The sequence below is a fragment of the Oncorhynchus keta genome, chromosome 13 (genome assembly GCF_023373465.1).
Source record: "Oncorhynchus keta strain PuntledgeMale-10-30-2019 chromosome 13, Oket_V2, whole genome shotgun sequence".
Classification (NCBI taxonomy): domain Eukaryota; kingdom Metazoa; phylum Chordata; class Actinopteri; order Salmoniformes; family Salmonidae; genus Oncorhynchus; species Oncorhynchus keta.
Window position 1 is genome coordinate 24,651,822 of NC_068433.1, and position 15,045 is coordinate 24,666,866.

Below are 15,045 nucleotides of genomic sequence, written 5' to 3' on the forward strand. Positions count from 1 at the left end.
TACACATTGTTTTAAATGTACAATCAAACCATCAATGTAATCATACAATTAATGTACAACTATCTACCATAAATAAAAGTCAGTATGAAGTTATGAAAAGAACAGTGTTGTGACACCACATGGGTTAACAAGGACGATGCGCTCGTCAACCAACAGCAGGGTTGAATCCATTAGGGCAGTGTTTCCCAAACTTGGTCCGGAGGCCCACCCTGGGTGCACATTTAGTTCTTGGCCTCGCTCTACACAGGTGATTCAAAATAATCAACGCTTGATAAGTTGGTTGAGACAGCTGTGTAGTGCTAGGGCAAAAAGACTAAATGTGCACCGAGGACCCAGGAAACCCCGCATTAGGGCACGCTATGGAAAACGTTTTTAAAACATTTGGCAACGGAAAATATCCGTTTCTTATTGGACAAGTCCCTCCCTGTTTGTTTTATTATGTTTGGTGCCTAATGAATATGACCTAAGACTATCAATGTAATAGAGAGAAACATGAAGTCACCACCTGCCTCCACACGCTTTAATATGTGCCTCAAATGGCACCCTTTTCCCTAAGAAGTGCACTATATAGAGGAAGGGTGCCATTTGGGACACAACCCATAGCCTTCACTCAGCAGCTAAGGTGCTACTCTATGCACCTTGTCATTGAAACAAAGCCAGAGAGCGAGAGGGGACTCCTTTGACTGGCGCACGCATCGAGGTCACTGCTTCCTGTGGTGAACCACACATTAAAGGGTGAATCAGATATACGATCCTATATTATTTTTTTCATGAGTCTAGGTTGACACATGGAGGGTTCAAAACTATTTCCTTTTGTGTACTGTGTGCTTCTACATATCCCCAAGTCAAAGATATACAAGAGACTTTATTGAAGTTTAAAAGGAGTTACTGGCACACCTCCCAAAAAACGTGTTGTGAAATGCACCTCCTATTTCAGTCCTTTCAATTCATGATTTTAAATCTACAAATGCGAAGAAGATTTCCTGTTGAATTGTTGTACTTGACGACGAGGCAGAGGAGGAGAGATGCAAGAAAAGATTAAGCTCCAGTGGAAAATACAAGACACATTTCTCACACCATGAGGCAGCTTAATTAAAGCAAAGTAAAAGATCTAAGACATGGTTACTGTGCAGTATTACCGTCAACATCCTCATAATCATCCATTTATTTTGTTCACTTGAAAAAGAAAAAAAAAGAAGTGGTTTTCCAGTCTTGACTTTGTTTCATTACAAGCCATAAAAAGTTACTTGATTATGTATATATCAATACTCTAAAAGTAGTTGCATTAGTAATAGTTTGAAAAGAAAAAAATGATATTTTTTTTCTCCTCCAGTAACAGAACTTCACCTTGAGTTAGTGTTCCTATTTATTTTGATATACACACTGCCCACCTTCACTGTCGGAGAAACGGACAAGTCTTTTCTCATCTGATACTTATGCGCGTGCACACACACCTCTATGGCATATTGCCTACCTGGCTCAGATCAAAAGGTAATTGCACGCGCACACACAGAGTTTTTCACTCTTTACTTCAACAGGGGAGGGGGTATGTAACCGATGAGTATCGGACTCTTCTGTACAGAATGTTTTCACATACATCAGAAAGAGACATTTTGTTCTTGAACTACAACACTCAGACATTAACTAACTACTTCAGTACATCCTGCTTGTACCCTTGATCTTCCTTCCTCTCTCACACACACACACTCTCTCTCACCCACACTTACACCTTGGAGCAACGCCCAGTCTAATATCAGGCGGATGCTTTTAGGGGGGAGGGTGGGAGTTTGTAGTTTCGGGTTACTATGACAACCTGATTGGAACGTGGAGGTGAAACGCACACATGCATTCTCTCACTCAAAGAGAGTTCACAGGTAAACAATGCTTTCGAGGACGGACGGGGTGTGGGGAGGGAGGGACACAGTGGGGGTGGAGCCTGGCAGGGCTGACAGCCAATCAGCAGTCGAGGTGTCTGAAGGTCGCTCCTCGCGTCCTAGCGGATCATTCTGACCTCTTACCTCGGTAGCCAGGCTTCAGGCTCACAGCAATGTCCACCAGCGTGAACCAATAGAAACAGGACAAGGACAAAGGAGCATGAAGGGTGTGTTTGAAGGAGGTGCAATTCGGCTAGTGGCATGCTTGTGTGGCATCTGTGTATGAGTGAGTCTGATCTCATGTATGTATGTATGTATGTATGTATGTATGTATGTATGTATGTTTCTGTATGTAAATGGAGGGGTGTGTTTAAATTGCATTCCTTGTGTATTTATGCCCCAGCCTGTACTAGCTGCTACCTAGGGGCCAAAACATCCCTCACAGCAGCCATTTTTAAAGTCCTTTTAGAGTCTGTTCGTCTCTTCCTTCATGTGGCCTCTAGAGGGCTCTGGTTTAGTATTGAGGTGGATTTGGGGTGGTGTGTCCCAGGGGTGGGGGTGGGGGCTGTGCGTCATAGGGTGGAGCCGCGGCCGTCCAGTAGGTTTACCACCTCCTCCTCGCTTTCCTCCTCGTCAGCTTGACGACCCGGGAAGGCGGTGACTAGTTGAACATTATGTTGTCGGGGTCTTGGTTGGCCATCTGGGCCATATGACGAAGGATATCTTTTTTTGTGATAATACCAAGGAGACGCCTGCAGGGGGAGAAAGAGTGTGTGAGAGAGTGTGTGTGTGTGAGAGACAGAACGAGTGAGAGAGATCGGGGGGAGTGAGAAAGATTGAGAGGGATAGAGAGAGAGAAAAAAAGAGAGTTAGTCAGTGATGAGCTGGCAGGGAGCACAGTCTGGTTGGCGTGGGAGAGAATTGTATCGTGTTTTTGTTGGCTAGTGCGGTTGGTTGGCCGGTCGGTGGTGGTTTTGGCCGGGGATACAAAGGTGGAATCAATCGAGAGAGAATGATAATATTATTTATTTGGTTAGATCATGTTATCTAACCAAAATAATGGGCTCTGTTAACTGACAAAATTGTGGCAATTCAGTTGGGGCCTTCGTTTGGGGATCTATATTATTTCGGGGCCTGACACTTAATGATAAGTTGCTTTATATCAAAAATATTAAAAAATTACTAAATAATAATGATGAATTCTACAGTCAAGAGAAGCAAATGCTCCATTTCTTCCAAACTGTATCTGCATTTTAGCCCAAGGGAATACAGTAACAGGGAATACAGTAACCACTCAGTCAACCGTGACAGTCAGTGTCACTGCAACCATGCCAACAAAAACACGAGTCCCACTGGTGCCAAGGAAGGATACGAGGTGGAGAGGAGGTGAGTAACCAAGGGAGAATGGTGAGTGAGTGATTCTCGTTAGAAGCCTGGAGGGAGGAAATGAACTGAACACACTAGGAAGAGCAAGACTGAACACCTTGCCTTACCAAACAACCAAACCTTCATAGTCCTCAGGGATAAACATTCTGGAACACCCAGTCAAGCGTCTTCAGGCTCATTGCTACCGGCTCCCTTTAAAAAGGTTACTCCTTTCTGAGAGCCAGGTCGCAATTGGTTGAAATGTAATATAAAACATAGAGGGTCAAATACCGTTTGCAACCATTGTGCAAACGGATAATAATTAGATGTCCATTAGGACATCCTGATTCCTAGAATTGCCTTTTTTGTTGTTGTTATAACTACAGACACTTGTGCTCTTGAACTGAGATTTCGTGAGAAACATCTGCAGACACTGGAGAGCGAGAGAGACAGACGTTGAGCTGAGAGAGTGATGAGGGGCTGTCTTTCAAAGCGTCATAGAGTAGGAGTGCTAATCTAGGATCAGTTTAGCCTTTAAGATCCTAACGAATATGATTATAAGGACTGATCCTAGATCAGCACACCTACTACTTGACGCTTCATGAATACGGTCCCTGATCTACAGAACAGGCCTGTTGAAGGTGGGGCACATGTAGGAAGTGGAGGGGACCAGATCTGAAGTGAGGGAGGTTGAGGTGGGAGGCAGCGGGTGAGGCACGGGGGTTGAGTTCAGGTGAGAGGGGGTTGAATGAGGGGTGGGTACTGTTTAGGATCAGGGTGGGTGTTGAATGTGGGTTGCTTGTCTTAGCTGGCTACCTATACTATAGGTATTAGCTACCACAACACGGCTACTACCACCATCACACCACCATCACTTCACCACCATAGAGTTCACTCTCTCAGGAGGAGGGTTCTACTAGGCCTACGTCAGGGACACTAGATGCTAAATCTCCCCCTCCCAGAAAAACCAACGGTCCGCTCCCACGTAGCGGCCGGTTACTCGCCAATCGGTTAAGGGGACGCCGGCGGAGCTACGAGTTGTCGGGTCAGATGTCGTCGATCTGTTGGTCCGCCAGACAGACGGACGGACGGTGACCCAGTTGGGGGGGAGGGGGGAGCGAGAGGGAGAGGTAAAAAGAAAGACAAAAAAAAAAGAAAACAAAACAGGAAGAAGCAGTAATTAATTGGAGTCAAACTGTACTACGTCCAAAATGGCACCTTACTCCCTTCATAGTGCACTGCTTTTGAACGAGAAGTGCATTACACAGGATATAGGGTGCCATTTGGGATGCTTTTAAAGTGAAATTATGTAATGTTTGCGTGTGAAGGTTTTTGATGGGCCGAGTGATACACACACAAAAAATAGGCATGGCTACATGGCTGTAGGCAAGTTATTGGGACAGGGACGGGGGGACGAGATCAATATACAATCAGTATATTCATGCTTCTATCTATATTCTATAATAACTTCTTATAGCAGATGAAGCAGCCCCTACTACTGATGAAGGGACTAATAGCTAGTGGCATGTCGTTGATGGAAATGGCGGTGGAGCAATAGTACGTGACGAGGATCTAACTAATCAAGCTTCAAATGACAGTTCCCATCAAAGTCCAACATTAAAAGGACCCATAACAACACCACTCATTTAAAGTAGATCTTTAAACAAATATACATCTTACTGACTGTTGTTAATGACTAGTAGTGAATGAATAGGGAGACCAGAGAGTGACAGAGTGGCACTTGTGTTTGTGAATGATAGGGTATCCAGTGAGGAGAAAGTGGATGCACACACCCCACCCACCCCCCCCCCACAAAAAAAAGAGTGCATTTGTGAGTGAGTTGAAAATATGACACAGTAAGACGAGTGGGTTGCTATTGGAAACGGGAACTGTCAGTTACACTTTCATGCGTCGCGCCTAGGTAGGTGGGCAGAAATGGGGAAGGGGGAGAGGTCAGTGGAATGGGAGGGGACAGGGGGCGGGGCTAGTCACCAGGGGCTCCGTGTGTTCCTTGAGCTCCTCCAGATGCGCTAATATATTCTTCTTAGTGATGATGCCCAATACAATCCTGTACAAACACACACCTGTTACTCAGGAGACTGCCCGTCGCGCAAACACAGAGAAAGACAGAGAGAGAGAGAGAGAGAGAGACAGCAGCACAAAGCATACAAAACACAAAAATAATAACTTATAGAAACATAAATAAACATAACTTAAAATGACATAACAGTGTCAAATCATAACATAAAGTGCCAAACAAATCCTAATAGTGTTGCTTTAAAAAGAATGGTCAATAAATATACTACTCCTACAGATGGTGATTTTATATCAGCATGTGTGTCAACTGGATGCCAACTAGTGTTATTCGTGCATATGATTCATCTTTCTGTCGGTTTCAATAACTTCCTTGTTCACGTGTAATGGATTCTAACCTTGTGAGTAGTAACGGAATCAAGTATTGTAGATGAATAACCTAGGATATAGTATGTCTGATGTTTCTACATTTAGCCTAAATCTATAGCTACTGAATGATACATTCATTGAGACCAAAGGTGGCATCAAACAATAGAAAACGAAACAATTATGACAAAAAGAAAAATGCATAAAAACAAAAGGACTGCCGTCATCTGTAATCTCAGTCACTCTGCCTCTCCTGACTGTGTCTAAACATCCATCTTTAAACATATACTTAGACTATGACTGCCGGGTAATAAACGCACAGAACGAGGGTTTCTACACTTCTCTGGAAACAGCTCTGGTGGACATGCCTGCAGTCAGCGTGCCAATGGCACACTCCCTCACATCTGTAGCATTGTGTTGTGCAAAACGGCACATTGTAAAGTGGCCTTTTATTGTCCCCAGCACAAGGTGCACCTGTGTAATGATCGTGCTGCTTAATCAGCTTCTTGATATGCCACACCTGGCAGGTGGAATGGATTATCTTGGCAACGGTGAAATGCTCACTAACAGGGATATAAACAAATCTGTGCACAAAATATGAGAGAAATAAGCTTTTTGTGCCACTAAAATGTCAGGGATTTTTATTTCAGTTCATGAAACATGGGACCAACACCTTACATGTTGCGTTTATATTTTTGGATGCACACTGTCTGTCCTGTAATTCCTATTTTAACCACTAGGTGTCCCTTCAGAGCTTGTACAGTACAATTGAAGGCCACCAACTTCTAAAACAAGACACACGAGTCCCTCCAAAGGAAACTGGATAACAACAATTTTCTGTCTCGAACTTGCATGACGGGAATTTTTCAAATCTATGATTTACACTCACTATTTTTCAATGAACACACTGCATTCCTTAAGAGCTTCTTAGTCATGCTACTGAATAAAGCTAGATAGGTTTCCTCTCTGTATGATACCTGTTCTACAGTAATGGTGGTAGTATATTGGTGAGTGTCTCCTGTCTGGTATTTGTTAAGTGGTATTTCAGTAGTTATATTGGTAAGAGTAGCGCAGCTAGCATTTAGCTGAAAGGCCATGCAGGTTACAGCCTACAGGTTATAACAGGTTATAACACCACGGCTCCCAGTGTCCATGCATCGCTCTACAGTGAGGCGATGCATGGCTAGTACGTCCCATTATCCAGACTAGCATATCACTTCAAATGCATGATGTCCAATTCCAGTAGTGTGTGTATATTGGAACAGACCTTGAGAGTGTGTTGTCTGGTTTGTGTTGAGGGAACTCGGTGTTGCCTGTTGAGGTGTTAGTTCAGGTTGCCAACACGGAGGCTGAGGTAAGGAGGACGTAGGAAGACTCTTTCCCCCAGTGTTCCCTCCTTGTCTTTCACCCCCCATTTTGAAGCCGTGATTCCCTCATCCCTTTTCCATTCCCCCCTCCCCTGCCCTATTTCCCAAGCCACCCTAGCGATTACCCCTCCCCCACCACCAGCACACACACCCCCCCCCCACCCTCTCGTTTCACTCTTTATGCATCACCAGACATTGTCGGAGGCCCAGCTTGGACAAACTCCCAACCCTCCGATCCCCCCCCAGTCATCACCCCTTCCCATGCCACCCTACCCCTCATCTCACCCGTTGTGTGTCACCAGACACTGGCGGAGGCCCAGCTTGCGGAAGATGTCCACCACGATCTCCATGGGCGTGTGGTCGGTCACGGTGAAGGGGCTCATGTCCAGGATGGAGCGCAGCTTGAGGGGCCGCGGGCTGTCGGCGGGCAGCGTAGGGGCGTGCTGCGTGAAGTAGACCCGCGAAGTCAACAGGATACCCTCCTGCTTCCGCCGTGCGTTCTCTGTTGACAGTTGGGAGGGAGAGAGGGAGTGGGTGGGTGGGTGGGTGGAGAACGAGAAATGAGATTTGGTTCGTTTCTAAGTCGGGGGGGGGTACCCGAGCCATGCCCATGCGATGTTTAGGTCCTACCCTCCCCAGGACCAATTTTTGTGCCAAATGTAAAATGTAAGGCCCGGCCTGAAACCCAAAATAACTTTCTCTGTTAGTATATCCATTAGCTGCTCCTCTCAGTCTGTCACTCACTTCCTGCCCGCTGCTCACACTGCATGTGCTCTGGGAGTATCCATAGCAACGGCTCTGCTTGGGCTGCTCTGCTCAATGACGAGGCATGAGAGAGCAATTAGCTGCTACTTTGAGTCACTCTATACTCTCGACAAACTCAAGTAACATTATTATTTTTTGTGAAATAATGTCTCCGGTCTTACATTTGACGAGGATGAAGCACCTCTGACACCATGTTATGATCTTAGTCAGATATGACTTTGAACAAACGGCTCAGGTTCAAAATGTTAGTGCTACCAAGTCCTGCCTGTACCCTAGTTATTGATGAAAAACAAAACAACAAAAAAACAGGCCCTCCCCGAGCCTAACCCGATGCATAATGTAGGGGCCTGTCAGGCTTGGGTCGGGTAGCAGAGCTCTAGTGCCAGATAGGGAGGGTTTACACTTTTGGCACAATTCCATTGGTTTCAGCTCAATAAATTAAGTGCAGCTAAAGTATTTGAAAGGGAATAAAATACTAGTTTAACTTAGGGTCTGGTTGAATCAGACCCCCCCCCACACACCCTTCCATCTCTCCTCACCTATAGCGATGGTGATGTCCCTGCGCAGAGCGAAGCCAACCAGTCTCTGGGATTCCTTGGAGACGATGACAGGGAAGCCATTGTAGCTGGTCTCGTTGATGATCCCCTGTAGTTCCTCCACTGTCAGGTCGTCCTGCGTCAGCACCGCTAACGGCGGATCACTACGCCGCGGCCGCATCACCTGATGTCACACAGTAATGGAAGAACATCATGCATCTACTTGTGAATCATTTTTGTGAAGTTTGTTTGTTTTGATTACTGTGTGTGTGTGTGTGTGTGTGTGTGTGTGTGTGTGTGTGTGTGTGTGTGTGTGTGTGTGTGTGTGTAAATAACCACCTCCCGCGCCAGTGTGGTGTGTGTGAACTCCTCCTTGGCGTCGAGGAAGGGGTACCCGTTCAGGCGGATGTGTGACTCGTAGATGCCCTCGCGCCCGAAGGCGTCGCCCACCCACTTGCTGGTCATGACGGCGGCCATGAGGGGCACGATGTACTCCAGGCCGCCCGTCAGCTCAAACACGATGACCACGAGAGACACGGTCATCCGCGTTACACCACCTGGAGCACAACACAATGATTCACGTACTATTCACCAGGTAAGTTGACTGAGAAGTGACAGCGCCATCTTTTACAGCAACAACCCGGAGACAAGGGAAGAGTTGCATGGGAGAGGACCAAAGCCTTTACAGCAAGACAGATTACATTTGAAAAATCGACCAACACAGTCCATATAGCAATGTATCACAAGGGGAAACTGACACCGAGTAAGAACAACAGACAGAACCATAAAAACACAGACAGACCCACAGCCAGTGAGATCCTTCAGTGTAATCAAGGACCTCAGCCATCCAAACCATGGTCTGTTCACCCTGCTTACCATCTCGCAGACGGAAACAGCACAGGTGCATCAAAGCCGGGACCGAGAAACTGATAAACAGCTTCTATCTCCAGGCCATCAGACTGCTGAAGAGCCATCACTAACCGGCCACCGCCGGTACTTTGCCAGGCACCTTAGAGACTGGTGCTCCCATGTATATTAAGGCATTGAAAACAGGTCACTTTAATCATGTTTACATACCGTTTGACCCACTTTATACATATATACTGTATTCTAAGCATGGCTCATCCTATATAACTATTGCTGTACACACCTTTTCATATACTGTCTATACACACCATTTATATTTATATCCCGGACTCTGACATTGCTCTTTCTGATAACGCTAGACTGGCACAATTACCGTATAACCATGTAACCAACGTTTATGGATGAAGGCCATCATGGAAATAAAATACAATTAATTGACTGTGTAACGAATGCCCCAATATAAGAAAAATATTGATTCCTTTAATTAATATGAATCGATTCTTTTGAATTATTATTTTTCACAAATTGAATGATTCACTTCGCCATTGTAGCAGTTGGGGTTCGGTTCAATCGCGGTAAATGGAATCACGGGAATCAAAATAATAATTTGTGAATCTCGAACAGTTAAAGGAAAAAAATTAGCTGTAATCCTTCCTTTTGAATTGTGTCGTTGCAAAACTCATTTTGTAGATAATTTAAGTTGGTTTGATGCTAGTCGTCAGCCTCAAGTAAACACTTTTAAGATAAGATAACTGCAAAATAAATATGATCATACTTAATGACAGTACAATATTGGCACTATTTCATATAACTGCCGACAGAGAATTTCCTTCTAAACGTCCACTGAGTGGCGCAAAGACACCATTCAAATGTGTTCATACTCATCAGCTTTAAGGACGAAGTGATTTTGTCCATCTATTTCCAAGAGAAAGTGGTATAGTTTCAATTCTATGAAATGCAGTATTTATTCACATTTGAGAGCTCTAAATCCGTTTGAGAATATCACAGCAAGATTCAACTACACAGGCTGGATCCGATAAGACTGTCACCGTTCGTTCATATGCCGTCTCACAGGCTGGGATGACTCGCTCGGTGGAAGAGTAAATCAATTCTTTGTCTGGGTAGGCCAGAAAATGTGACACGTCAATCCCTACGCAAATGTAGGTATGAAACCTGACACTTCCAAGTCAGCTCCGCTGAGAAAGTGGTAGCGGAGAGCAGATAGATTTCTGCCATTATAAGGCACGGGACCCTAAGGCGTTGACAGAGCGCTTTGTACACCAAAATGGCAGTCGGAACCGGTCCAAAACCGCTTAAAGTTCCCGATATGGGGGACTTAACATAGCAGTGTTGTGGACTTAGAACATACAATTGTGTTGTTATTGTAAAACATTTGAGTGAAAACCTGAATAAAAATAAACAAACCTTGAAAAATAAAACCAAGAAACCAAGGTAACAAAACTTAATTTGGGGGGATTTCATAGGGCCCCGTAAACAACACACAAAAATAAAATGCTATTCGAACGGTATTACGGAGACGGTAGTCATTTGGCTGGCCAATAACCATCATCCAAAATTCCATGATCATCACAGCCCAAGATATTGCGCATTCTTTACTTGTTTTCTACCTTTTTGGATTATATGTGTATTTTATTGTGTTGCTAGATATTACTGCACTGTTGGAGCTATAAACATAAGGATTTCGCTGCACCTGCAATAAAATCTGCAGATCTTTGTATGCGACCGATAAACGTAGATTTTTTTTAACTCACCCAGACATGCGGCGGCCCCCACCATGGCATAGAGTCCCGGGGTGATGCAGTCTGTGCCTACCTCGCACCACTCCCTGAACACTAACCAGTCGTGGTGGTAGTACGCCAGCTGCTCCACGGCGATGCCAACGATACGCCCGGCAATCGCCCCGATGGCCATACTGGGGATGAACAGGCCAGCAGGAACCTGGGGATATTAACCACAACTCAAAGAACCACTCCAACTACTTCTGAACATTTCCTGTTGAAAAAACATCCTGAACTAAAATCCCAATTCCAATTTTGCTCAATGCCTTTCAACCCCAAACCTGATCAGCATTACTTGGGAGTGTTGACTACAATCGAAGATCTGCAATAGGCCACGATCTGATCATTTCCCCAATACAACCACATTAACTGGACAGCACTCCACCTGCCCCCCTGCCGTTCCTCACCTTAAGTCCGAAGGTGAAGATGGTCATGATGATCTTGAAGATGAGCGCCAGGCACAGCTGCCAAATGGCTGCGTACACCCCGGGTCCAGCCGGCTTGTTGGGAGACGCGTCCACAAACGCCTTGCTCCCGTTCATCTGACTCCTGTACTGGCACAGCTGGGACGACTCCAAGGGTCCGCAGTCGGTAAACAACTCTTTAATCAGCTCGCTGGTGTTCTGCCGCGTGTACGGGTTGGGGAACGCCACGACCGCGGTAATGGCCGCCACGAAGATCACCTCCAGGATGGGGTACTTCCCGAAGCGGGTGGACTTCCTCCTTCGGCACCAGGCGATGTTGGCCTTGATGAAGAAGGCCCCCCAGAGGCCTCCAAACACCCCCAGCAGGATGAAGGGGATAAGCTCAAACAGGTACCAGGGGGTGTGGTACTCCACGTAGAAAAGCACCAGACGGCTGTTGCCAAACGGGTTGATGGAGCGGAGGACGAAGGCTGCCACCAATGCAGCGAAGAAGGAGCGCCACAGGGTCTTCAGAGGGAAGTAGTAGCTCACCTGGGGGGGGGGGGGCAGACAGGTGCAGGGGAGCAAGGAAATTATAGCCTGTGATTCAATGTACAGACACACAGTCAGGCACATGCACACACATTCAGTATAAAACGTACCTCCTCCAAGCTGAAGAGTACTCCTCCTATGGGAGCACCGAAAGCCACGGACACCCCGGCCGCTGACGCTGCAGATAGGACCTGCGGAGAGAAGACAAAAACAAAAGAAACACAGGCCGAGTCAGCGGAAACACCGACAGGAAATGACCTAAAACACAGTCGTATATCCGACTATGTGGTGACACAGAAAAGGGCTCAAGACAAAACTCCACACGGTCATGTAATACAACAGATACAAACACAAACCATATCCGCTCTCTCCTTAGGCTCGTTCTTTGACGTACTTGGACAATAAAAGTTGCATGGTACTGTATTTGACCGCGCCTAACAGAACCGTAGATCACATAATCGCACGCACCTCTCGCTTCTTGGCCTCGTTCTTGCTGTACTTGGGGAAGAGGTATGAGAAAATGTTTCCACAGCAGCAGGCCACGTGGACCAAGGGTCCCTCCTTCCCCAGGCTCAGCCCAGACGCTACAGCCAGCACCAGGGTCACAGTTTTGATCAGCAGGGTCCACTTCCCCAGGTAACCCCGGATGATGAACCCACTCAGAATGGTCTTTATCTGGGGAGACAGAGACGTGGGGGGAGGATAGAAATAAGATAAGCGTTTCCCATTAATATCTCCCTCCTCCTGAAGTGTGCCCTCGTTCACTACTTCCCACAAACCTAAAAGCATTGGATTGGTGGAGACATGGGCTAGTGGGAGTTTCCACCATATTTCTTCTACCGGTAATTTCCTTACAAATCAGTGAAGGGAAGTGAACAAGTGCACACTTTGGGAGGAAGGAGAGGTACTTGAGACATGGCCAATGTAAATGTCCTTTGTTCTCTGGGAGAGAGAAGGGAGAGGAGGGGAGGTGTTCGTAAGAGTCTATTGAAAACGTTAAGGACGCATTAAGCTCACTGGTGTGCTGGAGTTTCCTTTTTATTAAATGTCTAAGTAAGGGAAATATCTGTAAGTTGAAGAAACTATCCCTAAATTCAACAAAAGAAACAAAAAAGGTAAATGTCCAAACATATCCCGAACGGCTTCAGACTAAGAATTTACAAGACGAACAAAACATTTCCAACTGCTCCCCGTGGCTAATCCTCATCTCTCGCTCTTCCTGAATCACAATATATACTGTATATATAGTGTGCGTGTGTGTGTGTGTGTGCATCCATGTGTACGACTTCACCTCAGGTATACCGGAGCCACAGGCGTAAGGGGCGAACACCTTGACCAGTAACACAGCCAGGAAGGCGAAGGACAAAGCCCAGTAGATGTACATGAAGTAGTTCATGATGTAGGAACCAGGGCCCTGGGACAGAGGAGGAGGAGGAGGAGGAGGAGAAAGAGCATATTATTAACTGTCAATACACTGACACAGGGTATACGGACATTTGTTCTGAGGTTAGATCAGGAGAACACATATAGAACGACCAAATCAACTCCTGGTGTCATCTATAACAACATGGAGTCAGTCTAAACAGTGGTCAAGACACTTTATACCTATCTCACCTCTGCCTGACTTGTCCCTCTCTACTCTGGTAACCGCTAGCTTATAACACCGATAAGTTGCTATATTACAGCACATGAGGTGCTTATAACAGCCATCTGAAACCTGTAACACCTACGTCAACGAAATCCTTCTCACCTCTTCCTGGCCCAGGATGAGCCCCGCCCAGCTCTTCCACTGAGGACACTTGTCCCGCTCAGCGAACGTGGTCTCGTTGGAGCCCCAGCAGCACTGCTCGTGGTTGAACCACATGGCATTCAGACACACCCCCTCCTTGATGTCGTTCAGCCAATCAGCAGCGATGTCGATTAGACCAGCCAGAGCACCTGATCGGACAAGGAGGAAGGGGAGGAAGAGAGAGAGGATGAAGAAGAGGACAGGGAAGAGAAGAAGGAAACGATAGTTTAAGCCTGTGTCACGTTGACTTTCATCAAAAGCAAGACGAAAAACATACATGTTGTCGATGATGAGTCTACATTTACTGTAATTACCCGTAACTGGCTATTAGTACAGGTGAGCTCAGGTGACTGCGTGTGTGTGTTACCTGAGGCCAGCCCTGTCAGTGTCACCACCAGCCACCCAGACCAGGCATCATACAGGCTCTTGGTAAACTCCCAAGCTGATTCCTTCTTCTTAGCATTGATCTGCGAACACACACACACAGAGAGAGCAGGGTTAGAAACACACACACACACACACACACACAGTTCTCCCCCTTTTTAGAGTAACTATTAACTAACTAGCTAAATGACTCAAATGTTATCCATCTATAAAATGCATTGCATCAGAGCCACAGGTTCTGCAGCCTTTCTTTTCTTAAAGCAGCCTAGTGCCTTAAATGTAAATGTTGTCCTCACCTTGCGGTGGCGTTCCCGGTCCTTGCACTTCTCCCGGACCCAGTCGATGGTGTGGAAGTCATCATAGGTGCCGACCCCCGGGATGGGCTCCTCCAGGAAGTCCAGCAGGTGGGTGGTGCTACTCATCACCCCGCCCCCGTTAGACATGACGTAGTTAGATCCTACAGGAGAGAGAGCGAGCGCAAGTCAGTGAGAAAGTTCTTGTGAAAGACTGGCAAACGGTGGAGTACTAGCTCGCTGACAGATTGCTCAGAGTCTGGATGGGTCAAATGCTGCTACAAAGAAGCCATCTGGGTCAGACAGCGATGTAACAATCTTCCCGGTCAATTTGCACCGAGAAACCCAGGTGGGGGAAAAAAAAGAGGGAACAGTAACAGAGTCAGAGAAAACCTCCCAATCTTTGACTAATGCAGTCACATCAGACAAGGGAGAGGATTCCCCCCGCCCTCTGAACGAAGACCAACCGCAGTCAAAACGCTGCTCCCGTACATTGAAACCTACCAGCAGAGGACTGAACAGTGTGTGGTGTTGTCGTCTTTTCTCCTTTCTTCTCACATGATAGTCATCCCTTAAATCAAATTATGCCAAACCCCAGCTCCATCTTCATTTTTTCATTTTTTTTTTACACTGTGTGCGTCAGCCCGGAA

At 46.2% G+C, this 15,045-nt stretch overlaps 1 protein-coding gene across 6 annotated transcripts in view; it reads right to left on the bottom strand.

Moving 5' to 3' along the window:
- Positions 1-852: 852 nt before the first annotated feature.
- Positions 853-15,045, bottom strand: part of clcn3 (chloride channel 3) — a 75,824-nt gene continuing 61,631 nt past the window's right edge. For 3 of the 6 annotated variants that reach the window (XM_052459820.1, XM_052459817.1, XM_052459818.1), the window contains 13 exons: positions 14,399-14,559; positions 14,086-14,185; positions 13,680-13,867; positions 13,221-13,343; positions 12,398-12,604; positions 12,040-12,120; positions 11,381-11,929; positions 10,947-11,133; positions 8,647-8,864; positions 8,311-8,491; positions 7,292-7,508; positions 5,232-5,307; positions 853-2,626 (listed from right to left, as the gene is read on the bottom strand). In XM_052459820.1, coding sequence (XP_052315780.1) covers positions 2,447-2,626; positions 5,232-5,307; positions 7,292-7,508; positions 8,311-8,491; positions 8,647-8,864; positions 10,947-11,133; positions 11,381-11,929; positions 12,040-12,120; positions 12,398-12,604; positions 13,221-13,343; positions 13,680-13,867; positions 14,086-14,185; positions 14,399-14,545 — 2,454 coding nt within the window. In that variant the 5' untranslated portion in view covers positions 14,546-14,559 and the 3' untranslated portion in view covers positions 853-2,446. Of the gene's footprint in view, positions 2,627-4,243; positions 4,301-5,231; positions 5,308-7,291; positions 7,509-8,310; positions 8,492-8,646; positions 8,865-10,946; positions 11,134-11,380; positions 11,930-12,039; positions 12,121-12,397; positions 12,605-13,220; positions 13,344-13,679; positions 13,868-14,085; positions 14,186-14,398; positions 14,560-15,045 lie in introns of all 6 variants that reach the window. The other 3 variants (XM_035783775.2, XM_052459821.1, XM_052459819.1) reach the window with 2 other exon arrangements.